The following is a 25,348-nucleotide window of genomic DNA, read 5'->3' as shown; positions in this document are numbered from 1 at the left end:
AAGACTAATTCAGGAGGGAGACCAAGCGTCCGATGCTCAGGCAAGGGTGAAGAGGTGAACAGTACTCCGTCATTCGGAGAGACTAGTTCAAACAGGAGAGCTTGTGTGTGATATCTAGCTCGACTCATAGGTCAAGGATAATGAGGGGTTGCTTTATCACTTTTTTTTATTGTTTTCTTCCCAGCCAGTAATATGCGAAAATGCCAAGGCATGCCTCGCCCCTTGGCACGGCTGGGGGGAACAGGATTTTATCTGAAGTGAGGATGCAAAGAGCTCCGGTACTATAGCAGCTTGGCAATGATGACCATCAGAGCAGAGTGAGACAGGATAGTATAAGCCTTCCACTAGTGCGGTTTGTATCTTCCGACTACACATGAGAAGTTCACTGTAGCGCGCCGTGCAAGAGTAAAGTGATTGCGACTGCTGAATACGCGACGAGAATTGATGGACCAAGTTCGGCAATTGGACGATTGGAGATATTCTAAGGATGGTTTGCATCATGGAGCTGGTGATTTTATTCCTGCTGCCTGTCGACTAGAAGAGGTCAGCGCCATTCACTCGAGCTTTCCTCTCATGGTGAAGAGTGACGCCTTCCGAACCTCTTGTTTTGATTCCGCACCTCATTGAGTGCAGCCGCCAAGTAGCCGATCCATTCGACTTCTTCGTCGGAACGACCTTTTCCCCACATCCCACACTTGATGCTTCCTAATGTTCTACTGTCATTGGTCACTCAACGATAACGAGTCGGTGATTTAAATTCCGGGGTTGTGGGGAGAAGAAACGAGAGCTGGAGCGCGGGGAGGAAAATGCATGGTTGTCAAGTCACGCGCTTTGGCTGGTTAATGACTACGCGTCACGGTGTTTTGACCAGCGCCACCTCCTGTACTCCACTCTCCCCTAGGAATCTTCCGATTCGGCACTATGGCCTTCGATCTGCTTGCAGTTGCAGGAGTATGTAAGTGAATGTATATTATGGAGTTCTATGATGGCGCCTTGTGTTTTGTCGCTTCCACAGTTCCTCCTCGTCCTCTGTCAATGCCGGCCTGAGGGGGTTTGTCCAGGTAAGTTTGCAGTCCTCGCTGTTGAAGACAAGTGGCGTGTGCTTACTCACGCCTTCAACCCACAGTGCTATCTCTGTCGCATAAAATTGCCCAAGCTGATACGCATTTGGCTTTGGGACTTGCCAAGGCTGCATTGAGTTCTCGTGGGGAGAGGGCGTTGTCTCGTGGTCGAACTCCAGATTGGACACGTCGGCCTCCAGATTGGACGCCAGCCAAGAGCCAAGGAGCATCGCTAAAACGTTAATATGACCGTATGACCGGAACTATTGGATTGGTCGTTGGTTTTCTTGGAAGGGGGATAGTACGCAGCTCATTCGCTGATATTCTTCCTCCCAAGACCACTAACCGTGGTCCGCATGCCAGGCTGCCAGTGCGTGGTTGACAAGATGTGGTTGTGCCAAGCGACTAGGTAGAATAGAATTTTGAATACTGAATCTCCACAACAGTACAGGGACAGTAGACGCATGGACCGTTTTTTTATGTTCTCCTACCGTCGGTACCTCGGTTTTTTTGAGCTTTGTCAGCTTGTCTCCCCCTGGTATTTGCCGTCTGACTACCGCTGAGCTGTGCCGTCTCTTCACCCTGCTGTGGCTATGCCTTGTCGATGTGAGGCTTGACGTATACCGAACCAGCTCTAAACATTAGCTCTACCCCACGTTCCAGATCTTGATGACCCCGGACTCCAGACTCTGTCCCCGCGCTCTTCCGACAGTCACTCCCGTCCTGACGTTTCGGCAGATCAGAGGCGAGTCTCGTATCCGACGTGAGATCAAGCTATAAATCACCGCTGCTGCATATATCCTAGGTAGCTCATTGTCGCAGTAGTCAACATCCTCGTCAATCTTTGACAGGGTCCAACACCTTTTATCTTGATTGACTCTGTATCCAGACAACGATAATCTTTCACAAGTCATGGAGGAGGAAAAAGGCATTTCCGAACTCAAAACAACTCTAGCCCATGAAACAGCTCACGAGGCCGCCAGTCGTGGTCATGTTGCAACGGACCAATATGGTCGAGCCTTGGTCGAATTCGACCGTGCAGCGGAATCTCGCCTTCGACTGAAGATTGATCTCTACATCGTTCCTACTGTCTCACTGCTTTATCTGTTTTGCTTCATTGACAGAGCAAATATCGGTATGTTATTCCTCCCCCTTTTATCGAACACGGCCTGACCGACGATCCTGTCCTCAGGTAACGCCAAGCTCGCCGGGTTTGAGAAAGACCTCGGCTTGAAGGGTTACGACTACAATGCCCTGTTATCCATCTTCTACATCAGCTACATTGTCTTTGAAATTCCTTGTAATATTGCCTGCAAGTGGATTGGCCCGGGCTGGTTCCTCCCCGCCATCACGCTGGGCTTCGGGATCTGCTCGCTTGGCACGGCATTTGTCCACAATATCCACGCCGCGTCAGGAGTCAGATTCTTGCTCGGTATCTTTGAAGCGGGTATGATGCCGGGCATTGCTTACTATCTATCCCGGTGGTACCGTCGCAGTGAACTTGCCTTCCGCCTCTCCCTTTACATTGTCATGGCGCCGCTGGCCGGCGCGTTCGGTGGCCTGCTGGCTTCGGGCATTCTATCACTGGATCATTTTGGGGGCCTGCGCACGTGGCGCATGATCTTCGCCATTGAGGGCATCATTACCATTGGTCTCGCGTTGATCTCTTTCTTTACTCTTACCGACCGGCCTGCGACCGCTCGCTGGCTGACGCAGGAGGAGAAGGACCTGGCGATCGCTCGAGTCAAGTCGGAGCGTGTGGGAACCACGGAAGTGCTGGACAAGATTGACAAGGCGAAGACGCTCCGGGGTATCTTCAACCCCGTGACCCTGGCCACCTCGTTCATTTTCCTCCTCAACAATATCACGGTCCAAGGCCTGGCCTTCTTCGCACCGACGATTGTCAGGACCATCTACCCACACAACAGCGTGGTGTCCCAGCAGCTGCACACTGTTCCTCCATATGTTGTCGGGGCGTTCTTCACCGTGTTGTTCCCCTTCCTCAGCTGGCGATTTGACCGGCGCATGGTCTTCTTCGTGATTGGGCCCCCTCTAATGATGGCGGGGTACATCATGTTCCTGGCCAGCACTGACGCCATGATCCGCTACGGCGCGACGTTTTTGATTGCTAGCGGTGCGTTCGCCTTTGGCGCTCTGTGCAATGCGAATGCATCGAACAACGTGGTATCTGACACTGCACGGTCATCGGCTATCGGAACGACGGTGATGATGGGTAACATTGGCGGCTTGATCTCGACATGGTCGTTTTTGCCCTTTGACGCTCCGAATTATCATATTGGCAACGGTCTCAACCTGGCCACCTCGTCCATGACGATGCTTCTCGGAGCATTGCTCTGGGGATGGATGCGGTGGGACAACAAGAGACGCGAGAAGGTGGATGTTGACCAGGCTCTGGCTGGTCTGTCCCTGTTGCAGATTCAGGATCTTGATTGGCGCAATCCTGCTTTCCGCTGGCGTGACTAAGAGGATGTCTGTGCTTACGTCTGTAGTTATATCAGGTCTCATGACCTTCTCCACTCAACGGTGTCTCAACTAATTCAGGACTCCTTGTTGTATTCTGAGATAGCAATGGGCTATATAGGAATCATGAATATGACTCTGTGGGATCTTTTTTATCCGTCAGTCAACCACAGTACTCCGTACTCTTACTGAATCGCCATGGTTAGTTGTTGCCATCCTGTTCTGGTCGAGGGGCGGGATAAACCAATGAGAGTCGGAGGTTTTGTAAATTAGTACTTAATAATCCCTGTCCCATTGCATCCCCGCAGCGAGACACTTCTTGAGTGGAGAATTCAACCCCAGACCCCAGCCTGTACACTGCAGCAGGCATCATCCACTCAACGACGGGCTCCCAATTCTTATGGCTAATCTTCGGAGAACGCCGAGTTACAGACGGCTCAGTCAGGCTAGGCGCACACCGAACCATGCTTTTCATGCGATCGTCGGTGGAATCGCTGTTCAAGTGACACACGCTAGTCCCGCCGTCTTCAAACGATGTTGTGGCTTCGGACAAGGACCGAATAGGCCTTCTCGCAGGCTATTCGATGAAGTGGGATGATGGGATGCACTGACACTGTACGGCGAGACTACTGCCGGTGGCAAAGGATGATCTAAGGAGGCAGCGAATGCTTTCCTGGATTGCTGATGTGCTACTCGTGCTGACAACAGGTCGCTGTGTACTTGTGCGACTGGCGAATCAAACATGGCCATGAGAACTTCCGAGAAACGGAACTTCGAGTCAGGTCCGAGTCTGGTAGAGTGCATCTAGAGTTGAAAAGCATCCCGATCCTTTGAGGCATTTCCAGTGCCAAGCAGTCGGTCATCTTTCGGAATTTGACCGAGCCTTTATTATGCGGAGAGGAGGCCACAAGCGGCCGACATGGACTTGTTCGTTGAATTGTTTCTCAAAGTGATGGAGAAAGAGGATGAGTGTGATGAATGTGATGAATGTGTGAGTTTTTGAGTGCATCGCATCTCGTCCAAACCACTCACAATATACAAGAGCAGAGGATAGGCTTCATGTTGAGAGAGGAACAAGGTTTTTGGCGCAGTCAAGCGCTCTCAAGCTCTCGACTCCAGACTCTTCGACTCTTGAGCAATCCTTCAGCAAACCTTAAGGGGGCCAGAGATCAGGCACAACCCACGCGTTCTTGGCTGGGCCAGTCGGTCATCCTCCGTTTCTCAACCAATGAATCCAATTGCCATTGACACCGAGTCCCAGTCGCAAGGAGCAATGCAATGCATTCATCTCCGGGATATCTTCGTGTTGGGTATGCGACCAAAGTTGGTTTTCGTGGTCCTGATGTCGGAGATTTCGACCCCACGCTTCTACTCCGCGTTTTCTCCGCAGTGTTCATGCACGGGGTATAAAGCTGGGAAGTGATCGTCTGTCCATCCCTGTTTGGCCATCACCCTCCTCAATTTTCTTGCTCTTCTCTCCTACCTGGTATTCTGAACACAAAGGACGAGACGATGGCAGGTGGTCCAAAGAAACCTGTCAACATCTTCCGGTTGAAAAACCTTAACGAACCCAAAGAAGTCTTCAACTGGAGGCTATGGTTCTCCGTTCTCTCATTCGGCCTCATGGGCGCTGCCCGAGGTGTGGATGAGGGGTTGATCTCGGGCGCTTTCAACTCGAAGGATTTCCAGCGGACGATCCACTACAGCGAGTACAGCCAGGTCGAACAGACGAACATCAAGGCGAATGTGTCGGCGATGGTGCAGATTGGTTCGGTCGGTGGTGCTCTTTTGTAAGTTCCGTTTTCTACTTTGGATAAGACAACTTTCTCACCCAAACAGTGCGTTCTTGGTCTGTGACCGCATTGGCCGTATCTGGGCTACTCGTCAGCTGTGTCTTTTGTGGATTCTTGGGATTGGCATCTTCTTGGGCGCAAACGGAAGCCTTGCCGCCATCTACGCCGGTCGCTTCATTGCCGGATTGGGTGTCGGACAGACTGTTGTGGTGGGCCCGGTGTATCTCGCTGAGATTGTGAGTATCCCTTCGCATACGGTCCCGATGCAAGCTGACAGGCGTGGCTAGGCCCCCGCGTCCATCCGAGGTCTCTGCACCTGTGTCTTTACCGGTTTCGTGTATCTTGGTATCGTCCTGGCCTACTTCACCAACTACGGCTGCCAGGTTAACCTCGGAGACAACACGCACAAGCGATGGGTGAGTGAAGCAGCAACTGCGGGAGAATCGATCGCAGCTGACCAATCCCGTAGGAAGTGCCAACCAGTCTGCACATCATCTTTGCCGGCCTGATCTTCCTCCTCTCCTTTCTGCAATACGAGTCCCCTCGCTTCCTGATCAAAAAGGGCAAATACGAACACGCCATCCGCAATCTGGCGCGCGTGCGACACCTCCCTGAGGACCACGAGTACGTTGTGCAGGAGATCACGGCCATCGAGCAGTCCCACCAGGCCGAACTCGAGGCGACCATGGGCGCTGGCTGGCTCGGCATCGTCAAGGAGACCTTTTTCATCCCGAAGAACCTGTACCGCATCTACCTGACGGTCATGTCGCAGATTCTCTCGCAGTGGTCCGGCGCCGGCTCCATCACCCTCTACGCCCCCGATCTCTTCAAGCTGCTCGGTATCACCGGGTCCAACGAGAGCCTGCTCGTGACCGGTGTGTTCGGGATCGTCAAGCTCGTCGCAGCCATCACCTGCGCCCTGTTCCTGGTCGACGTGATCGGCCGCAAGCGCTCCCTCCTCATCGGTATCACCCTGCAGGCCATCGCCATGATCTACGTCGCCGCCTTCCTGACCGACGTCCCGGAGATGGGCATCGTCGACGACTTTGTCCTGCCGGAGTCCAAGCTTGGCGTCAGCCGCGGCGCCATCGCCATGATCTATATCTCCGGGTTCGGCTGGGCGCTCGGCTGGAACTCGATGCAGTACCTGCTCACGGCGGAGCTCTTCCCGCTGCGCATCCGGGCCCTGGCGACCTCCATCGCCATGACGCTGCACTTTGCCAACCAGTACGGCAACTCGCGCGCGGTGCCCAACATGTTGCTGCCCACCCAGCACGGCGGCATCACCCCCAAGGGCACGTTCTGGTGCTTTGCGGCGGTGACCATCCTCGGTGGAGTGTGGGTGTTTCTCAGTGTGCCCGAGACAGCCGGGCGGTCGCTCGAGAGCATGGATCGGCTGTTTGAGCTGCCGTGGTACAAGATCGGTCTGTACGGAAACAAGGACGCCGAGGAGCGGGATCAGGTGGTGTCGGAGAAGATGCAGATGGAGGAGGAGATGCACGGGACTGCGGCGCACCAGGAGACGGTGGAGAAGTCGCGGGTGTAATGGACTCAATGTAGCCGATTCATGTTGATGTGGAACGCATTATGATGTTTGCTATTGTTTGGTTTTTTTTTTTTTTTTTTTTTTTTTTTGTTTTTTGTTTTTTTTCCTTAATTCACAGATCTTGACGCGGAATCGGTAACTACTGGAATAATCACAATCCGCGCCTTTCGCGACGCATCCTGCCTAACCGCCTGCTCATTTCTCTTTGCATACCGTCCCGCAGGGAGCACCTCCATCCCCTGCATCTCGTCCAGCTCCTCCCACGGGAGATCAATCCGAACCATAATCCCCCGCGGCCGGAAGAACGTGTTATTCCATGTCTTGAGCTTTCTCGAAAGCCTCGACGCTCCCTCGGACCCCGAATCTGCATCTGTATCATCTGGCCTCTCTGAAGCCGCAGTAATCAGATTCATCTCCTCGTGGTTCTGCCTCGCCTTGCGCGCGACCAGGACCGCAGGAATCGCTCCCAGCACGCCGGCCATCATCCCGCCCAGCGCGAGCACGCCGACGCCCTTGGCGACTGTGGTCGCCCATTGTCGCGGGGAGAGCTTTACCTCCTCGTTGAGGTCGTTGGTGAATTGGGTCCAGTGGTGGGGGAAGACGTCGTAGGTGGCTAGGAAGGGAGGGTAAGCGAAGCCGGAGGTGAAGTAGTCGTGTTTTGAGGGGATTTGGATCCCGCGGATTGGAGGTATGGTGGAGCTTGAGCCTCGGTGTTCTGATGGTGGGAGGGGGTGTTTGGTGTCTGCTTCTGGCTGTGATTCTGGCATTTGGGGAGATGCCGCTGGAGTGTATGGCGGTGGTGGATCCGATAGAGGCGGGCTGTTGCTGTCACGGAGGCAATTCATGTTTGTGTTCATGTTCATGTTCCTGCTCACCTTCAGCCAGGTGATGACAGATTGTGTGTTTTGATTCTGTGGAGTAGGCATCTCGTGCAACTCGCCCGGTTATATTGTCTTAGCGAGGACACTGGATGAATGACTCCAACTCCAGGCATCCATAGCGTCGTCAGCATCGCCATCGTCGCTGGACTAGTCTGCGAGTATGACTCGACACGAGAATCAAACTTTAATCTCGTCGAGGTCGATGACTGGCTTGATTTATTGCTCAGGCGACGGTGCTAGACTGACGAGCCATACGAGATGCGGACGCGATCTGCTCCAACTTGCACATCTTCTGGTGACTCTAGATTTCCTTGTCTAGATCCTTGTCTAGATTGCACCGTTGATCCCAGCGGGTCTGTCTAAGCCACCTTTAATTACTCTCAGCGAGGCTTATTCGCGACAAGATCAGCTCTCCCGCCAATAAGTGATCAACAAGTAACGGCGCGGAATGAGTCACCATGAAGACAAAAAGATTAGATTTGAAGCCACTAAGCACTCGAACTGACCATATCAATCCAATCAACTGCATCGTCCCAGGGAGTGCGTGTCTCACCCTGTCTTGGCGCCGCTTCTCCAACTCGCGAGCGGGGAACGTCCGCACTCCTCACACTCTCCTCGTTCTCCCGTCCTCACCCCTGGCTACAACAAACACCACTGACAATGACCACTCGGTATCGCGTTGAATGTATGTCTCCTTAAATACAGTTAAAAGCGGTTGCTAATCGTTTGATAGATGCTCTCAAGGTATGCTGACAGCCATCGAGGTTGTGCTTGGCTGACTCGCTCCGATAGTCGCATCGTCGAGACCAACTGGTAAGTTCTTCACGGCGCGTCTCAACGGCCAAACTAACATCTTCCAGATTGAATGGATCAAAGTGAGTACGGTCACTCCATATCTACAGGAGGAAGCTCATTGGATAGGGCCTTCTGGCGGTCCCCTTTGTGCTGCACTCGCAGCCCACCGCTGTCTACCAGGAACATAGCGAGAACCTCGTGGCCGTAGCAGCCGATACCCATCAGCGCTACGCGGAGATCTTCCGGGATGTTGAGAAGCTCATCGACGACCACAGTAGGCCTCTTGCCCCCCCCCCCCCCCCTGTTCTCGCTTCCCATCTAACCCTGTCAGTCGACCATGAACGCAACGCCGCCCCGGGCAAGTCCAAACTGAAACTCCTCGTCCCGACCGCGGGCTCTTTCTTCAGCCGGCTCCCGCTCGAAGACGCCTTCAAATACCAAGACGCAAAACGCATGATCAGCCGCCGTCGCTTCGTCGCCCCCTCCTTCAACGACATCCGCCTCACCCTCAACACCGCCCAGCTCCTCGGCCTCGTCCGCGGGCCCGGTCTCGACCTCGTCACCTTCGATGGAGACGTCACCCTCTACGACGACGGCGCCTGCCTCACCCCGGACAACCCCGCCATCCCGCGCATCATCCGCCTCCTGCACCAGGGCGTGCGCATCGGCATCGTCACCGCCGCCGGCTACACCGAGGGCGCAAAGTACTACGAGCGCCTCAAGGGCCTCCTCGACGCCGTCCATGACTCCTCCTCCCTCACCCCCGCCCAGAAAGACGGCCTGGTCGTCATGGGCGGCGAGAGCAACTTCCTCTTCCGCTTCGACTCGGCCTCGCCGCACCGCCTCTCCTACGTCCCCCGCCCGGAGTGGCTCCTCGACGAAATGAAGTCCTGGAACCAGGAGGATATCACCCAGCTGCTCGATATCGCGGAGTCTTCGCTGCGCGCTTGCGCCGCGAACCTTAACCTCCCTGTTGCTGTACTCCGCAAGGACCGCGCCGTCGGCGTCTACCCCTACGACCGGAGCAAGATCCACCGCGAGCAGCTCGAGGAGACCGTCCTCGTCGTGCAGAATACAGTGGAACGATCTGTCGTCGGCTCTCGACTGCCCTTTTGCGCGTTTAACGGTGCCTCCCCTTCCTCCCACCCCCTCCGTCCCCCTTCCCCAGACTTCCTTTTCACGTGCATGTAGCTAATGATGACACAGGCGGAAATGACGTCTTCGTCGACATCGGCGACAAGTCCTGGGGTGTGCGCGCTTGTCAGCGGTATTTCGGAGGGATTGAGCCGTCGCGCACGCTCCATGTTGGCGATCAGTTTCTCTCGGCTGGCGCGAATGATTTCAAGGTGAGTTTGTTCCTCTCCATTCTTGAAAGTGAATCGGAAAAAGTGACTTGACCGCGTAGGCTCGTTTGGCATCGACGACTGCCTGGATTGCCAGTTTGACGGAAACAGTGCAGCTACTCGACGAACTGGAGGAGATGCAGAAGGCGGAGAAGAATCGATCTTGATTATGAGTCTGAACGGTTATATTTCGGTTTACTGGAATGGGCATATAGCATGATACCATCATTCATTGGCTATGAAATCCTAGATACAGTTCAATATATTTGCCCAGACCGCGTAGTCATCGTGTATTCTCAACTCCAGATGCGAAATCATAATCTACCCTAATGTCCATGTCCAGGCGTCAGTCAGCTATTTGCCAAAATATCATTCAAGGGTCGCGGTCCGCTTCCCGTCTCATCAATCGTATCCCCCGGTAATGCACGGTCGCTCTAAGATGAAGTGAGCGCCGAAGGATCAATGTCTATAGACAAGTCAGTATTGTAAAGGCGACAACAGCTGGGGAAGTGCTTACTCTCATAGCATGACCACAAGGGCTTTCCCGCAGAAGCACGGCCAGACAGGACGTTAACATAGTTCTGAAGCTCCAGCCAGAACTCCGTCTTGGGACGCCGGCGTGCCCAATCCGTCTCCGTCGCCTCCAGACCGTCCTCGCCGCCCATAGCGGAGAACAACACCTGCGAGCCCTTGATACCGATGACCGCCGCCGACATTGGGTCCGCTGCTATCTCGTCGCGCGACTTGCCTGCGTAGTTTTCGAGATGCAGCATACACTTGACCGCCATCCGGAGAGCGCGGATACGGTCCATCGGCGATGGCTTACCTCCTTGCTGGAAGTGGCCAGGGACCGCCGACCGAGACTCGAACCGACCCTTGGCCTCCTCCTTGAAGATGTCGGCGATGACCTGTGTGGTATAGGTGCTGGAGGCACATTCATTGCGCAGGATGAGCTTTCCTGCACGGTTGGCTCCCTTATCACGGGCAAAGTTCTCCCGCAGGAAGTCAATGTCGTTCGAGAGCATCTTAATGTCTATGCCCTCTTCGGGAATGTACACGGCTGTAGCGCCGACGGCGAGACCAGCGGTAGTGGCGATGTAGCCCGACTTACCACCTTGTGTCTCGATGACGAAGACACGACGCCGAGAGGACGACGCTGACTGGCGGATGGCGTCGCAGAAATCAATCAAAGTGTTGAGACAGGTGTCGCTTCCCAGCGAGTACTCGGTTCCAGGCACATTGTTCGAAATCGTAGCGGGCAACACAACCATCGGAATCTTGAAAGCGGGATACTTATCGCGGGCCTGACGGAGCTGACTGACTGCTGTAAAAGCCTCGAAACCACCGACCACGAACAGTGCGTCAAACTTGTACTTCTCGAAGCACATGGCAGTGGTCTCGAAATCCTCGGACGGTAGGCTACGGTTTGTGCCAATATCCGATCCACCTTCGTTAACCCAAGCATCAGACTCCAGCCACTTGACTTCACGAACAGAGCCGACGGGTTGATCATCATGGTGACGGCAAAGGCCGGGGAAACCGTTGTGAATCGCAAGCGGGGTGTGTCCACGAGTGAGGCAGTAACCGACAGCGGCGCGGGTGGCTTGGTTCATGCCGCCAGCCGGGGCACCGACGTGGATGATGGCAATTCTCATTCTCTGTTTTTGAATTAGCCAAGCCAGCTGACTGGGAGATAGTAACGCACCTTGTCTTGAGGGAGGATCATCTTGGGATGATCAGGTGTGGCAGTGTTGCGATAGGCAAAGTGATATTCTTTAAATTCGGCGTCCCGCAGTCTCATCGCTGCCTCAAAGTCCTTGTCATGGATGAGCTTCGCTACATGCTTGGTTTCTTGCACTGCGTCCACCAGCGGTGTCCGCATGATCTTGTTCTCACGAATGGTAATGACTGGCGATGGCGAGTCCGGCTTCATATCCAGAACAGCCCGGACGGCTTCAACGCCTTGCAAGGTGGACAGCCACCGGTCATATGCGCATGCTGGTCCTCCTCTCTGAGTGTGTCCTAGTACAGTAACTCTGGTATCCAGTCCAAGTCGCTGTGTGAGAATGTCCTTGACCGTTGAGCTGGAAATCTTGTTGAGACTGCGATCCTGAGCACCTTCGGCGACGATAACAATAGTGCGACGCTTGCCACGTTCTTTGCGGTTCTACAGAGAAAAGACTCCGTTAATAAAGGACTGGTAACGAGGTATATACGACTCACCTTGGTGATGATCGAGCACATGTCATCCTCCCACCCGTCACGAGGAGGCATTTCCGGAATGAACAACCAGTCCGCGCCGGTGCTGATCGCAGACATCAAAGCTAACCAACCGCAGTGTCGCCCCATAACCTCGATAACGAAACCTCGCTGGTGGGAAAACGCAGTATCGAAAACATCATCGACGGCATCGCAAATTCGTGTCAGAGAGGAATAGCAGCCGATCGTGGCGTCAGTGCCGGACATGTCGTTGTCAATTGAACCAACCAAGCCAACAATGTTCAAAACCTTGTACGGTTCGATCTGTTCCTCCGTCAATTCACCATTCTTGACCAGCTCCTCCAGCAAACCGGGCCATTCCGAACGGAAGACGTCTGCCCCGGTCAGACTTCCGTCACCACCGCAGACAACCAGAGCATCGATTCCACGGAGCACCATGTTCTTAGCAGCCTTGAGACGTCCAGCACGTTCACGAAAAGCCATGCTCCGAGCAGATCCGATCAGTGTACCACCCTTGGACAGCCAGCCACGAACATCTTCCCAGTGCAGCTGACGAATCATATGGCCACCATGAACTAATCCCTCATAACCTTCGAACACTGCGTACGCTTCGCAGTCGGAGTAAATGGCCATACGGACAACGGCCCGTACGGCTCCGTTCATACCGGGGGCATCACCACCCGAGGTGAGGACACCAATGCGGCGTCTCTTGGGTGGCTCGACGGGTGCTTGTGTTGAGCTCATCCTGTTGACGACCGAAGACTGATCCTCGAAGGAGTGTTGTAGGGATCAATCGCTAGATCGGAAAGTGAAGCTCCAGGGGAGACAGCTGTCGTTGCGACTAAAACCGTAGATAAGTTGTTGTGACGGTGGGGTGAAAGATTTCCGGTGAGTGAAAGCGGGAGTGGGAAGGGTACGTCACAGACACGAGGGGTCAATGGATTCACCAGTTAGTTGACAATGAGCTCCAAGAGCTTGAGATGAGAAAACAGTAGTCCAACTAACAATCTCTGATGAAGACAGTGAGAGAAACTGATGGGATGATCAACAGCCGACAAACCCTCGTTTCGGAATCTTGCAGTAGAGATCCCCTTCCCTTTGGTCACCACGGGACTCCAGTACCCATGTCGACGTCACCCGCCTTCTTCCTGCCTAGCGCTCTAAACGTCACGTGCAATGCATAGGGCAGGGCTAGTGTTACACGTGATTGGTCAGTGGCGCCATGGCAACCCATCAGATGATGACAATCATAAAGAACAGAATACCCAGCAGAAGTTGATGCGATACACGTCATTTTAGGAAGTGCTCAAAGATCGATCTTTAAACCGTCTCAATTGGTTGATAGAGTTTTTTAGGTAAGACAATACAGTTAATAGTAAATTTCTCAGTCTCGTACAGATGGCTAGTTCACCCCTCTTCTAAGCGCTGTCTTTTGGGGTGCAGTGTGGAATATATATAGCTGCGATGAGGTACCCTTCTGTTCTCTGCGACATTCAGGACCACAAGGCATCTGATTAGAACCTTTCTCTTTTATTGGCTAGTTAGCATTAGAACCAGACTTTAAGCATCAGCAATTATCATCAGCATGAGCATACAACCATAGTCGACTGACTAGGTAGGGTGAATTTGGCGATGTCTGAGCTCTGGCTGTCACGTGCCTCGGCGTCACTTCCATCTTCATTTCCAGCCTTGAGAAATCTTTCAGCGCTGCTCACAAGTCGTTGACGCAGGGCGCGTCTGTAACCGTCACCATGGCTGATGATAGATTTACTCTTCCCTTGCGCCCCCTGATCGAAAAGCGCGACCGTCCGGATCCATTGCCTCTCGAGATCGCCCAAATTAATGCTCAGTGGGGATCGTTCCGCGATGTGAGCGAGGAGAGTCTACGTGCGAAGATCGAGGAGGAGAAGAGCAAGGAGTACACAATTGAAGAGGAGGAGGGCGAGGGAGCAGGTGCTGAGCTGGACACAACAGAGCGCTTGGATCAATTATACAAACGACGAGCAGAGATCATTCAGTTTGCGATGTAAGGCAATCATTACAGTGATGTGGCGGACCGGTCCATACTGAGGTCTTACAGGCAGGCACATATGGAAGCGATGTTTGCCCTCGACTTTGTTTCAATGCTCCTCTCCAAGCATACCCCGCGACAGGCCGAAACCTCCATGTCCGCTTATCTGAAGCAAGTTGCACCACTCGGTTCGCTCCATTCAGAAATCATCAACCCTCCGCCGAAGTCCGAAGCTGTGGTTAGAGACACAAAGACTGTATCGCGTGGATGGAGGCTGCAGAGCTTCAATGCTGCTGCTGATAAATTGTTGAAGTCCGCTTCAAGGCTGGAAAACGAAGTCGCGTCCGAGACGAGATATTGGCACGAAGTGTTGGCTGTCAAGGACAAAGGATGGAAACTCTGCAGGCTGCCCCGTCAGGGGCAAACCTTGGGTGTGCAATATGGGTTCCTTGAAGGTGAAATAGCAAACAAATGATGCTGCGTTGAAGTAGGTTCTGACTTCTTTCTTTGCAGCGACGCCGATATTCCGTGATCGAGGCCTCGCAGCTCTACGGAGATCCGAAGATGGCACACTCATACTGGACAAAGGATTGGTGCCGACGAAAGCGAAGACAGTGCGCGTACGTGTGAAAGACTGTGGCATCATCACTGGCTGTTCCAAACCATACCGGTCAGCCGCCCAAGACCCTGATTCAATCGAAGGCCGTATCCTGCAGGCGCGAGATACACTGTATGAGGAGGAACTATTCCACGAACTGTTCCGGGAGGCGAGGATAATGGGTAGCCAAGGTGTGACGACCCGCCAGAACTTGGTTCAGTTCCCTGTATCCGAAGAGCAAGAAATTCTACTGGACCTGGTGGACCCCGACCAAGAGGTATATGTAGATGATGAGGCGACGAAATCGGAAGAACACAACGTGCTTGCTGACGCACTTGCCCACTTAATCCGCATACTGCTGTGCTATGCTCATCGTCAAAACCTACGGCGAAGAACACAGCCGCCTCCTGCATTGTCTCCGAAACGACGTCACATTCCCGAATACCAGCTGCTGCGACCGATAATGGCATACTTGCAGCACAGCTTCCATGTGCGGTGGCTAGAGACCTTTATGAAGGATGTTTATGGAGTACTTCAATCGGCAGGCCTCAGTTGCAGCTTCACCGCGACCCCTTATTCATCGGTGAACCTTTCCAACATTGATCGCTCCGTCCCGAAGGTGGAGGGTCTGATTAGACAGTTTCTTCTGCCACTCGAGTCCACATTCTCGGCGGATTTGCTCACACCGCAAAGCTCCTTCAAAGTAAAGTCGCGCACCAACCTGTCGGTACCACCATTTGGGACTCAATTCGAGATCTTACTCAATCTGCCTCACTACCCCGATGTCCATCCGCCGCACCGCATTGGGCTACACGATCAGGCAGCAAATATCATTACGCACTTCATAATGCTAGATATTGTCGCGGCAATTGAATTGCAGACCTCGCCAGCCTTGAGCATTTCAAAGACCGAAGCCAAGTCTGTCTCCTGGGAGGCGACGTATCCTCACCATGGGGAGTTGCTTTCCGTTTCCATTGATGGAAAACAGAAGAAGATGAAGGTCATTCTATCTCGAGATGAGCTGACTATCCAAACCTACGATGTGCTGGGACTTGAGCGTTACAGCCGTGCCGCCCCAGAAACGACACCCGGGTTGCAGACGCACACATGGAAGGCAGGCCCTACGACGGCCCCAAGCCTCATGGAATATGTTGCAGCTGTTTCACAACGGTAGCGAGGAAACAGCCTGCAGGCGCCACTTCTAGCCGATCCTCTCATACATCAGTGTTTATGAGATGTAATTTTTGATACCCGATAGACTCATCCAAGTAGTTCTTACTGCTCAATGCAATGTCAGCTTTCCTGCCGCCGAGGATCGTATAAGCCCTCGGCAACAGATCACTCACGGCCTGTCACGCCCTGCCCCAGCATTATCCCCGCTAGAGCTCCTGTTGACAGCAAGGAGTTGGCCATGCTGTATCCGTAAAAAGAAAGCGGCGGGATAATCCCATTGCTGCGTCAGCGATGCCCCCAGAGAATCCAATCACTTCAGCATCAGGTTGACTCGACTCTTCACTCTATGCTATGCTACACAGCCAACCGCATCTTCAATTTGTCTTCCCGTACAATCTCTTCCCTCTTCTGCAGCAACTCCTCCATGTCCCATGTCACACTCACGTACCTCCCACCCAACCACTCCCTCCTCTCCTGCGTCAACCAGCTCATCGCATTCCCCGCCAGCTCCGCGGTGTCCGTCAGAAGCCCCTGCAACGCCTTGATTCCCATCGCCAGCTCTGTCGGCACCCCACCAGGGTGAATCGCATACGCCAACATCCCCTCACTGCCATACTCGGCCATCACGAACTCCGTCAACCGCAGCACAGCAAATTTACCCGTCTGATACGCCGACGCCCCCGGCGCTACCCACAGCGCCCCGACCGAGCTGACATTCACAATCGTCTTTTGCGTCCCCTTCCGCAGCAGCGGGATGAACGCCCGCATGACCAGGTACACGCCCTTGACATTGACTTCCCAGCATCCCCACCAGTCCGCCGGGTCGCTTTCCGCAATGGGAACCCATGGCTCTGACGTCCCGGCATTATTGATCAGGATGTCGAGGTGTCCGAATTTAGCGGCCACTTCCTCTGCAGCAGCTGCCACGCTGGCATCGTCTGCGACGTCGAGGGTCAGTTTGAGGATTGTTGGCGGCGGGTGGCCTGCTTCTTTGGCGGTGGAGAGGAGGGCAGTCTCCACGGTATCGAGGGGGCCTCGGGCAGCGATGGCGATGGATGGGGCGCCGGCTCGCGCGAAGGAGTGCGCTGTTGCGAGGCCGATGCCTCGGGAGGCGCCGGTGATGAGGACTTTGTGGTTGTGGTGGGTGGCCTGGGCGATGAAGGGGTAGGTATCGTGGTGTTGGGTACTGATGAAGTCCACTTTATGATTTTGTCTGACTGCGCCTGAGTTTACGGATGGATTCGTGTGAGGTAGGACTCTAAGTACAGAAGCAAAGAGGGTCTTATAGAAATATGTTGATCGTTCTGGAAGGGGATAAACGGCCGATTGAATGATAAAATCCGATAAATCCGGCAGTGCTGACGTTATAATCGTCGACTGAGTGGGTCGCACTCAGGATATCCACGGCTTGTATGGTTGTATGGAGTAATTCGATGCTCTAGCTATTCACGTGAGTTAGGATGACGTAAACTACAGAGTAGATCCTCAAAGAAATCGACTCCGACGCGCAATCTCCAAAGACAAAACGATCAACGCTAGAATAACACCCAAAATCCCGAACCACCAGCCTAGACCCTGGCTATTCTTGCCTGGTACCATGACATTCATCCCGAACAAACCGGTAATGATCTGCATAGGCACGATACAGGACGCAATCACCGTCAGCCGGCTCAGCGTAGCCACTATCTGATTGCGCATCCGGGTCGAGTCGAAGGATAGCTGACCTAGGTACTTGTCCTGTGACCGGGACAGCCTCTGCTCCGAGTGTGCCAGGTTGGACACCATGGTCAAGACATGGTCCTGAATATCGCTGAGGTAGGAGACGACTTCGCGCGTGGAACCCAATGCCTCACAGTGGCGGGCAAAACACCGGATGACGTCGGTTTTGTCGTTGAGGAGTTGGCGGATCTGGAGGACTTGCCTGCGCGATGTGTAAATCTGCTTCAGCGCGAGCCCGATGTCATCTGGTCGGGTGATGGAGACACTGTCTTCCATCGTCTCCACGCTGGCTTCGACGCGGTTGATGAGTGGTGCGAAGCCGTCCACGATGTCATCGCTGCATTCGTCAGTTAGGATATATTCGACATAGGAGAGAAGGTTGCCATACATCAAAGCGTACGATATCCAGTCACTTGTCAGAAAGAGATGGCTTTGATGGTCCTTGATCCGACTGCGGACATGACTGGTATGAGGGTTGTTGCCGAAGGTGAAGCTGAGAACTCCCTCTCGGAATATAATAGCATAGACGTTGCACCCTGACGTCCGCGAGCCAGGGACGTCCTCAGCCTGCTGGGGCGGCCGCAGTGAGAGGAAATAATATGGGCCAAAGAGTTCGATCTTTTCCCGGGTCTCGCGGATCTTGATATCCTCCGTCGTCAATGGATGAATATCAAACAGTCGGGAAAGAAGCTCAATATCTCCATCGGAGGGATCCGTGACGTCAAGCCACCAGATTCCATCATGCTCTCCACTGTCAAGTAGCGTGTGGAGAGGTCCATAGATCGATGCCAAAGAGTTGATGCTGGATGCATGGATCACCGAGTCCAGCTTGGTGGTGAAGAAGCTAAAGTGTGCTGTTTCGGTATCGGAATAATTTTCCAGGAAATTACGCCTGTACAACTTCTCTGCCTCTTGTCGCTGACCGTCAAATACGTTTTCCGTCGCCGTTAACAATCCTCGGCTTCCTGTGAGCGTCTTCCGGCTCAGGAGCCGTCTAAGGCCGGAGAAGAGCTCCATCGTTCAAATGTAGGGAAAGCGCGGACAGCATTGGACGTAGCATTGGACGTCGCATTGAGCTTTGTACGCAGCGTAGCCCCAGAGCCATACTGTTGTTAGTGGAAGCAGTTTGGATGGGATCAAGGATGGTTTAAAATTTTCATCTGGGAGGTGGCAGTGCGCTGCTCTGCCAAGATCTTGGCCATGGGGTGACATGTCGTAGTGATTGGCGGGTCACTCATGGTCTCAGCAGGGTGAGCTTATTCAAGACTTGGATATTGCATCTGGCTATATCATTACACAGTTTAAGTGATAATATTCCAACGACCTCTTTTCATTTACAGTGCCCAAGTGTTTTCTGATGTTTGTTCTGTCATCCCCGCAGACACCTTACCCCTCAGGCATCCCGTGAGAGTCACGCGACATGGCTTGGCAAAAGTCAAAACTTCGTCGAATCAAACGAGCTCTTTTGCTCTCAGCTTTAGGTTGTTCTCGAGTCCGAGCATCAAGAGGGGTAAGGAATCTCATCTCAGCAGGTGATGACCATCCTCTCCTCTTCATCATGCATCCGGTCCAGCATGATGCGGCTCGTTCCTGCGTTTCACGACGCGGAAAGCAAACTCCGGTTCAAGATTGATTTCTTCATTCTCACCTTCTGCTGTATCACCTATTTCTTCAACTATCTCGATCGCGCAAATCTCAGTAATGCGTACGTATCAGGCATGAAGGAAGAGCTCGCCTTTCATGGCAACCAGCTCAATGTCATCAATACCATCTTCACGGTGGGCTACATCCTCGGCCAGGTCCCCAGCAACCTGGCTCTGACGTACTTTCGCCCACGCATCTTCTTCCCCGCCATGATCTTCCTGTGGGGCGGGCTGACGATGATTACGGCCGCGGTGCACAGTCCACAGGGGATTATGGCTATCCGCTTTTTTCTCGGACTAGCCGAGTCAAGCACGTTTGTAGGGACGCACTATATCCTTGGATCATGGTACACGGAGGAGGAGCTGGGTAAACGTAGCGGTATTTTTACGGCTTCTGGTTTGGCAGGGACGATGTTTGGCGGGTTCATCCAGACGGGTATTCATTCATCGCTGGATGGGGTCAGAGGACTCTCCGGATGGCGATGGTTATTCATTGTAAGATTTCTGCTTTCCCAAAATGTGATCCGCTGCTAATTGGGATAGATTGATGGACTGATCACCCTTCCCATTGCCATTTATGGCCTGTTTCTTTTCCCTGACACACCAGCCACCACTCGCGCTCCATATCTGACGGAGTCGGAGCGTGCGTTAGCCATCTCCAGATTGCCCGTGACCAATGCCGAGCGTGCCCCCTTGAATCGGGCTTTCATCAAACGCTTGTTCACCACGTGGTACTGGTGGGCGTTTGTCATCCTCTGGGTGATCGCCGGCGAGACCGAGTCCTTCTCATCTAACTCACTTCTGGCACTGTACATGAAATCTCACCCCACGATCAAATACTCCGTCGCCCAGCTGAACAACTATCCAACTGGCGTACCGGCCGTCGGGATCGTTTCAACTCTCTTCTGGGCTACATTGACAGACATCCTGCACGGTAAACGCTACCTGGTTGCCTATTTCATTGGCATTACTGGCGTCGTGACCGCCGCCCTCATCCTGACGAGGTTCGACTCAACCCCGACCGTATTCGGGGCATATTACTGGGCCGGCGCCGTGTATGCCTGCCAAGCTACGTTCTTTGCATGGTGCAACGACGCGATGCGATCGCAGGATGCGCGGCATCGGTCGGTGGTCCTTGCGAGTATGAATATGGGGAATAATGCGGTCAATGCGTGGTGGAGTATCATCTTTTACTCCGCGAACCTGGCCCCGCAGTTTACCCGGGGAATGTGGGCGATGATTGGGTGTTCAATTGCATTGGTGATATGGGCGTCGTGGATTGTGTTTATGATGGTTAGAGAGAAGTCTCGGCCGGATGATGGAGATGTTAGGGATTGTTCTACTGAACAGCCCAAGGCTGAAATATGATATCAAGATAGGTGTATTTAACGAGGGCGTGATGCCCGGCAGTCAACTTACAGATGCCTTGAGTCAGTCCTGGCAGACGTTTAACTGCTCTCCGTAAATTCCGCCCATCAGGGTGTCGCGGAATGTTCAAATATTAATAATCCTCCTAGCTGATCATCAAGTCATCCGCTTCAGTCAAACTCCAAGCATCTATCAATTTCAATCATCAAATCTATTTTGTCTGCTTTTAATTAGTAATGTCAACATATCTCATAACCGGCGCCTCCCGCGGCCTGGGTCTCGCCCTGGCCCACCATCTCGCCAACCTGCCCGGTTCTTCTGTAGGAACCATCTTCGCAACATCCCGCTCAGAACACCCAAACCTCCAGGAACTCAGCCAACAATTCGACCGGGTCAAGTGGGTCCAATGTGATGTTACCGACTCAGCGAGTGTGCATGATGCAGTCACAGCAGTTCAGGGTCAACTGCAGGGGCAGGGACTAGATGTACTCATTAATAATGCGGGTGTGATGCCGCATACAATGGGCAGAATCGCGAATATGCATGTCCTCCCCCTTCGCTGCACTTATCGAGCCACTCTTACTGAATAGAAGGGATGACCTGACGGAGACGTTCCATACAAACGTCACTGGGACCCATAATGTCACCCGGGCATTTCTCCCTCTGCTCCGAGAGGGACGAAGGAAACTCGTTGTTAATATGTATGTGTGTGCTACGCTCTTCTCTCTTTGCTTCTAAACAAGCCTAACTTTGATAGATCGACAACCCTCGGCTCAATGACTCTCGCGCCGGTTTACAAAGGCTCACCAACGCCGGCGTATAAAATCACCAAAGCAGCATTGAACATGTTGACGGTGCAGTACGCACAGGATTACGCTAGCGAGGGATTCACCTTTCTCGCTGTGAGCCCCGGCGTAAGTCTCCTTTACTCTCACTTTATTACCGTCCTTTTATCCTGCGACGAAGATGCTGATCCTTTGGATACAGTGGCTCCAAACAGACATGGGTGGGTCAAGAGCCGACCTCCCGCCTGCAACCGGGGCACAGGGAGTCCTCGATATCGTGCAGAAGACAACTCCGTCTCAGAATGGAAAGGCTCTGAATATCCATGTGCCGGGGTGGGAGGAGAATGAGGGATTGAATCAGTATGATGGTAAAGAGGTGCCGTGGTAACGACCAAAGCCGCGCTGATTGCGGGTACAGTCAGTTGCTCTAGAAAGGCGCGCGGTTGGGTTACTATACCACGGAACATGGCGGCTGTATGCTTATAACTTAAGGAATCATCAATATCCCATTCTCTATTGTCAATTGCTGTCAGCCCATCATACTAATTCTGTAGCCCCTGATTCGCCCCCGGTGTACTCTGTAGTCGAGAGGCTTGGATCGAGACAACAACCCAACGTGTGGTGTGAGCTATTTTGATATTTGTAACAATGGCCCCCGATGACTGACAAAGGCTGGGCCATGAGCGATCTCCCCTAGACCAACAGGATCTCCTGCTCCGGAAGCAAGCGAGCGAACCTCGTTGGGCTTAACGGCACCGATCAATGGCGCTGGGGTAACGGGCGGTTATATCGCAGATGTACAGCACCGAATTCAAGACCCAGCATTGGCTCAAATAAGTAGAAATCAACTAGCCACTTGAGGTAAAGCACAAAGAGGAGAAAGCAATCCTAGAGTCCCTAACAGAACCCACCACGTTCCAGCTCCCATACAAAGCTGCACTCCTAAGACCGGCTCCATTTCTGTGGCGTGAAAGGGTATCCACACAGATTGGATGGGAAAGTGTTCAAGCGCAAGAATGAATTAATGCGCATAGTCGAGTGCACATCTCGCCAAGCTATGTAGGGCCATTCTGTCCTGATCAGCAACACAAATAACTCCAACCAGACAACCTTCTCAACAGTGACTTCGACCCTTATCTCACGGTCTCGGATGAGTAGTTTGATGGATGACCAACTTATTTTGTGTTTGCAGACATGTTCACGTCCGCCATGTTGACGATCGTCTCCATCCTTCGTCTGTCGGGACCGAGGATCTTCTCCGCTGCATCGGCGCTGGTCCAGACTCCTGGTCCGTAATAAATCCCATGCAGCTCCTCGAAGACCAGGTGCAGGTTGCTCGTAATAAATTCTGGGAATGTTGAGCGGCCCTTGCCAATGTCCGAATTCAACACTGCGACTCCAACCTGCTGGATCCAGAAGTTTCGATACGTCGCACCAGCCACTATCGGGCCTGCTATCTCGCTAAATAGTTCTCTGGCCCGGCGCTCGAGCTTCTTTCGAGTCCCTCCCTCAGCACTTTGTGTGAAGCGTTTGTGAAGGTAGAACAGAAGGTGAGTGTGACTGAGAACCGGCGGGCCTGAAGATTGCAGAGTCGGCGTCAACTCCTCACAGGCCATCCTGGCCCGAAATGTAAGCTCTTCTGCGGATGGGAGCTTTGGTATCCCTTCTGGTGCTTTCCTAATTACTTTGCTAGGGAGAGATGCAATGACGTTCGGCAGCGGCTTGAGATCAGGCATCACGAACTGCGATCGCGCAGCGACACTATTCCACAATTTCTTCGAATAATACTCCTGCCAGTCAGTCGGTTTGAGATGGAAAGTCTGCTGGAATGCCTCGAACGACATCTCCGAAGTATCAACCGAGCCCTTCTTATCATCCAGCGACCGCAACGCAGCATGGACTATCTGGATCCAGAAATATGCCTGTGTCTCTGAGTATGTCTCAACGGTCGAATCTGCCGTCCTTGCACGCATAGTAGCTTGCTGGAGTGCTACCAGCGCCTGTGTAACTACTTGCCCACGCGCCGCCCCCGCGTTCCGCACATACTGCATTACAGCGAAGGCGTAGCGTATGAGCTTATCTGGCCCCTCGTCCTTCCTAGGCACTGTCGCTGGATCGCGGAGATAATCTGTCTGTGTTGGAAGTTTCCGTAAGTTCGGGATTGACCAATAGTCCCGTGGTCTGGAGACGGGATTGAAGGAGTAATAGCTTTTCCAGAGATACGTGCTCATCAGTGATGGCGAGCGGCGGAGGACTTGGGGGAATTCTTCTCGAGATGGAAGATGTGAGCTCATGCTGTGCATGCGATATTCCCGGATACCGTGTTGGAGTTGTAGAGTCCAGAATGTGGCCAGGCATATGTTGAATGGTGCATGGACGTAGGCACTCGGTGTCTCGCTGTCGTTAAATAGCTGGGGGGATATGTTTCTCAGTCGGATGAGGTGAATGTTAAAATCATTTGCTATCTCTGTGAAGGTTTTCTTCTTCGCCGACTCAAGGATGACGAAATAGAGCGCTTTCAGATAGGTGTAATGGGTCCACGCCGGCAGGTCTCCCTCCAGGAAGGATGTCCAGAATGCGTCCGGGTCGATCGTGTCGCCAGTAACCTCCTTCTCAATTCGGCGTTGCAGCTGTTCAGTAGTTAATTTTTCATCTGATGAGTCGCTTATGACGGTCCCCGTCTTATCTTGTTTGTCCTCCTTTGGAGGCTCCAGATTCGCCCTCTTCACGGCCTGGTAGATGTCCTTGAGGACCTCAGATACCCCTACCCCAGTCTTCGCACTCAGCTTATGCGTCAGTACTTTCCACGACAGGTCATCTTTATACTTCGCAAACTCCTCCTCATACTTCCGTCGCGCCTCCTGAACCGACTCCTCCGAGACGTCTGGAGAATCTTGCTTATTCAACCCAACCCAGATATACCGACATCCTCTCTCCACCATTTGTTCTAGCAAGCTACGAAACTTCCATGGTGGCCAATCGTCCTCAGTAGAGCAATCATGCAACCACAGGACCAAAGTGTGCGGCGCAAGCTCCCGCCATATCAAGGGCCAGCATCGGACTGATGCTTGTCGGTCAGCATCTACCAAACCAAGGTATAAAATGTAAAACAGAAAACGGAAGACGGAAAAGTGCAAGTAGCATACTCCGAAATTCCCATATACTCCACTTGTAGGTGGCAGGGTAGTTCGTCGTCTCGATGTCAAAGTCTCTCGTCGGGAGCGGCTCATGCTCTCCGATTTCGCCGAATGTGAGGCGGCGGAGGAAGGTTGTCTTGCCGCAGCTGTCTTCTCCCAGGAGTAGGACGCGATGGTATTTCTCGCCGAAGATCCATTTTGAGAGTTCTCCCTAAGTCAGCCTCGCTGGCGTGCAGAACTGGATGGGCAGCTTACTGTCCATCTTGGCTCTCAGTAAATCCAGTTCTTGCTTTTCCGTCCTGAGACCGAGGCGATATCCTTCTGTTTAACTACCAGAAGGTATTGTGGAGCCTAGCAGGCAACACTTACTAGTATTCCTTTGTCAACATGTTCCCCAGGAGAAGAGAACTTTGCTGGTGGCCACGGTGGCTTCTCGTATTATCGAGTTACTGATCGACACTCCCTCCGCCCGAGGAGCGTCAATATAAGCACCGCGGCCCCTCCCAAGGTACCTGGGATGTGCTACTAAGTCAGGATTCACTATAAATAACTCAATAATCAGCAAATCTGAGCACTACGTTCTGGGAACGGAATGGAAGAAGCGCCAGGCAAGAAGCACCAGGCACTATCGTGGCCTAGGCCCTGTAGGTAGTGTACCCTGTCTGACTACCTATAGATAGAAGAGGGCTCTATTCTCTCCTATCCAAGAATGCATCTAGTATTGATATTGAATATCATCTAGTATTGTTATCAGATTGAAATCTGAGTATCATCTAGTATCGATATCAAATGCT

The 25,348-nt window shown here is 53.0% G+C and overlaps 11 protein-coding genes across 11 annotated transcripts; 6 read left to right on the top strand and 5 right to left on the bottom strand.

The window, feature by feature from the left end:
• Positions 1-742: 742 nt before the first annotated feature.
• AFUA_4G01000 (putative MFS transporter) lies at positions 743-3,925 on the top strand. Its single transcript, XM_741264.2, has 3 exons — positions 743-1,061; positions 1,127-2,196; positions 2,254-3,925. Exons 2-3 carry the CDS (start codon positions 1,974-1,976, stop codon positions 3,543-3,545), a joined length of 1,515 nt encoding a protein of 504 aa, XP_746357.1. The 5' UTR covers positions 743-1,061; positions 1,127-1,973; the 3' UTR covers positions 3,546-3,925.
• A 1,129-nt stretch (positions 3,926-5,054) lies between these two features.
• Positions 5,055-6,881, top strand: AFUA_4G00990 (putative MFS quinate transporter; the record flags this gene model as incomplete). The annotated part of the gene is made up of 4 exons (XM_741265.1): positions 5,055-5,332; positions 5,382-5,571; positions 5,623-5,751; positions 5,805-6,881. The coding sequence occupies 4 exons, from the start codon at positions 5,055-5,057 to the stop codon at positions 6,879-6,881; spliced, it is 1,674 nt and encodes a 557-aa protein (XP_746358.1).
• Positions 6,882-6,988: 107 nt separating this feature from the next.
• On the bottom strand, positions 6,989-7,807 carry AFUA_4G00980 (uncharacterized protein; the record flags this gene model as incomplete). The annotated part of the gene is made up of 1 exon (XM_741266.1): positions 6,989-7,807. The coding sequence occupies one exon, from the start codon at positions 7,805-7,807 to the stop codon at positions 6,989-6,991; it is 819 nt and encodes a 272-aa protein (XP_746359.1).
• Positions 7,808-8,422: 615 nt separating this feature from the next.
• On the top strand, positions 8,423-10,067 carry isn1 (IMP 5'-nucleotidase ISN1; the record flags this gene model as incomplete). Its single annotated transcript, XM_741267.1, has 5 exons — positions 8,423-8,447; positions 8,555-8,637; positions 8,684-9,683; positions 9,764-9,903; positions 9,963-10,067. 5 exons carry the CDS (start codon positions 8,423-8,425, stop codon positions 10,065-10,067), a joined length of 1,353 nt encoding a protein of 450 aa, XP_746360.1.
• Positions 10,068-10,334: 267 nt separating this feature from the next.
• On the bottom strand, positions 10,335-13,237 carry pfkA (ATP-dependent 6-phosphofructokinase; the record flags this gene model as incomplete). The annotated part of the gene is made up of 3 exons (XM_741268.2): positions 12,124-13,237; positions 11,606-12,067; positions 10,335-11,558 (listed from the first exon to the last, which is right to left on the bottom strand). Exons 1-3 carry the CDS (start codon positions 12,862-12,864, stop codon positions 10,335-10,337), a joined length of 2,427 nt encoding a protein of 808 aa, XP_746361.1. The 5' UTR covers positions 12,865-13,237.
• Positions 13,238-13,871: 634 nt separating this feature from the next.
• On the top strand, positions 13,872-15,903 carry srb4 (mediator of RNA polymerase II transcription subunit 17; the record flags this gene model as incomplete). Its single annotated transcript, XM_741269.1, has 3 exons — positions 13,872-14,146; positions 14,201-14,586; positions 14,645-15,903. 3 exons carry the CDS (start codon positions 13,872-13,874, stop codon positions 15,901-15,903), a joined length of 1,920 nt encoding a protein of 639 aa, XP_746362.1.
• A 353-nt stretch (positions 15,904-16,256) lies between these two features.
• AFUA_4G00940 (SDR family oxidoreductase) lies at positions 16,257-17,087 on the bottom strand (the record flags this gene model as incomplete). Its single annotated transcript, XM_001481478.1, has 1 exon — positions 16,257-17,087. A coding segment is annotated over one exon (831 nt), but the record flags the coding sequence as incomplete, so codon positions are not given.
• A 300-nt stretch (positions 17,088-17,387) lies between these two features.
• Positions 17,388-18,638, bottom strand: AFUA_4G00930 (magnesium transporter CorA family protein; the record flags this gene model as incomplete). Its single annotated transcript, XM_741270.1, has 2 exons — positions 17,388-17,958; positions 18,010-18,638. 2 exons carry the CDS (start codon positions 18,636-18,638, stop codon positions 17,388-17,390), a joined length of 1,200 nt encoding a protein of 399 aa, XP_746363.1.
• A 518-nt stretch (positions 18,639-19,156) lies between these two features.
• On the top strand, positions 19,157-20,632 carry AFUA_4G00920 (putative MFS pantothenate transporter; the record flags this gene model as incomplete). Its single annotated transcript, XM_741271.1, has 2 exons — positions 19,157-19,759; positions 19,808-20,632. The coding sequence occupies 2 exons, from the start codon at positions 19,157-19,159 to the stop codon at positions 20,630-20,632; spliced, it is 1,428 nt and encodes a 475-aa protein (XP_746364.1).
• A 236-nt stretch (positions 20,633-20,868) lies between these two features.
• AFUA_4G00910 (SDR family oxidoreductase) lies at positions 20,869-21,930 on the top strand (the record flags this gene model as incomplete). The annotated part of the gene is made up of 4 exons (XM_741272.3): positions 20,869-21,173; positions 21,226-21,333; positions 21,390-21,546; positions 21,620-21,930. The coding sequence occupies 4 exons, from the start codon at positions 20,869-20,871 to the stop codon at positions 21,803-21,805; spliced, it is 756 nt and encodes a 251-aa protein (XP_746365.2). The 3' UTR covers positions 21,806-21,930.
• Positions 21,931-22,592: 662 nt separating this feature from the next.
• On the bottom strand, positions 22,593-24,751 carry AFUA_4G00900 (uncharacterized protein; the record flags this gene model as incomplete). Its single annotated transcript, XM_741273.2, has 2 exons — positions 22,593-24,580; positions 24,724-24,751. The coding sequence occupies 2 exons, from the start codon at positions 24,749-24,751 to the stop codon at positions 22,593-22,595; spliced, it is 2,016 nt and encodes a 671-aa protein (XP_746366.2).
• Between the last annotated feature and the right edge of the window lie 597 nt (positions 24,752-25,348).

The sequence above is a fragment of the Aspergillus fumigatus genome, chromosome 4, assembly GCF_000002655.1.
Source record: "Aspergillus fumigatus Af293 chromosome 4, whole genome shotgun sequence".
Classification (NCBI taxonomy): domain Eukaryota; kingdom Fungi; phylum Ascomycota; class Eurotiomycetes; order Eurotiales; family Aspergillaceae; genus Aspergillus; species Aspergillus fumigatus.
Note: the sequence above shows the minus strand (reverse complement) of the source record. Positions and strands in the feature narration are given on the sequence as shown.

Coding starts and splice junctions, on each gene's coding strand:
- AFUA_4G01000 (XM_741264.2), top strand. CDS start 1,974: ATGGAGGAGGAAAAAGGCATTTCCGAACTCAAAACAACTCTAGCCCAT. Junction 2,197..2,253: donor CATTGACAGAGCAAATATCG/GTATGTTATTCC, acceptor TCCTGTCCTCAG/GTAACGCCAAGCTCGCCGGG.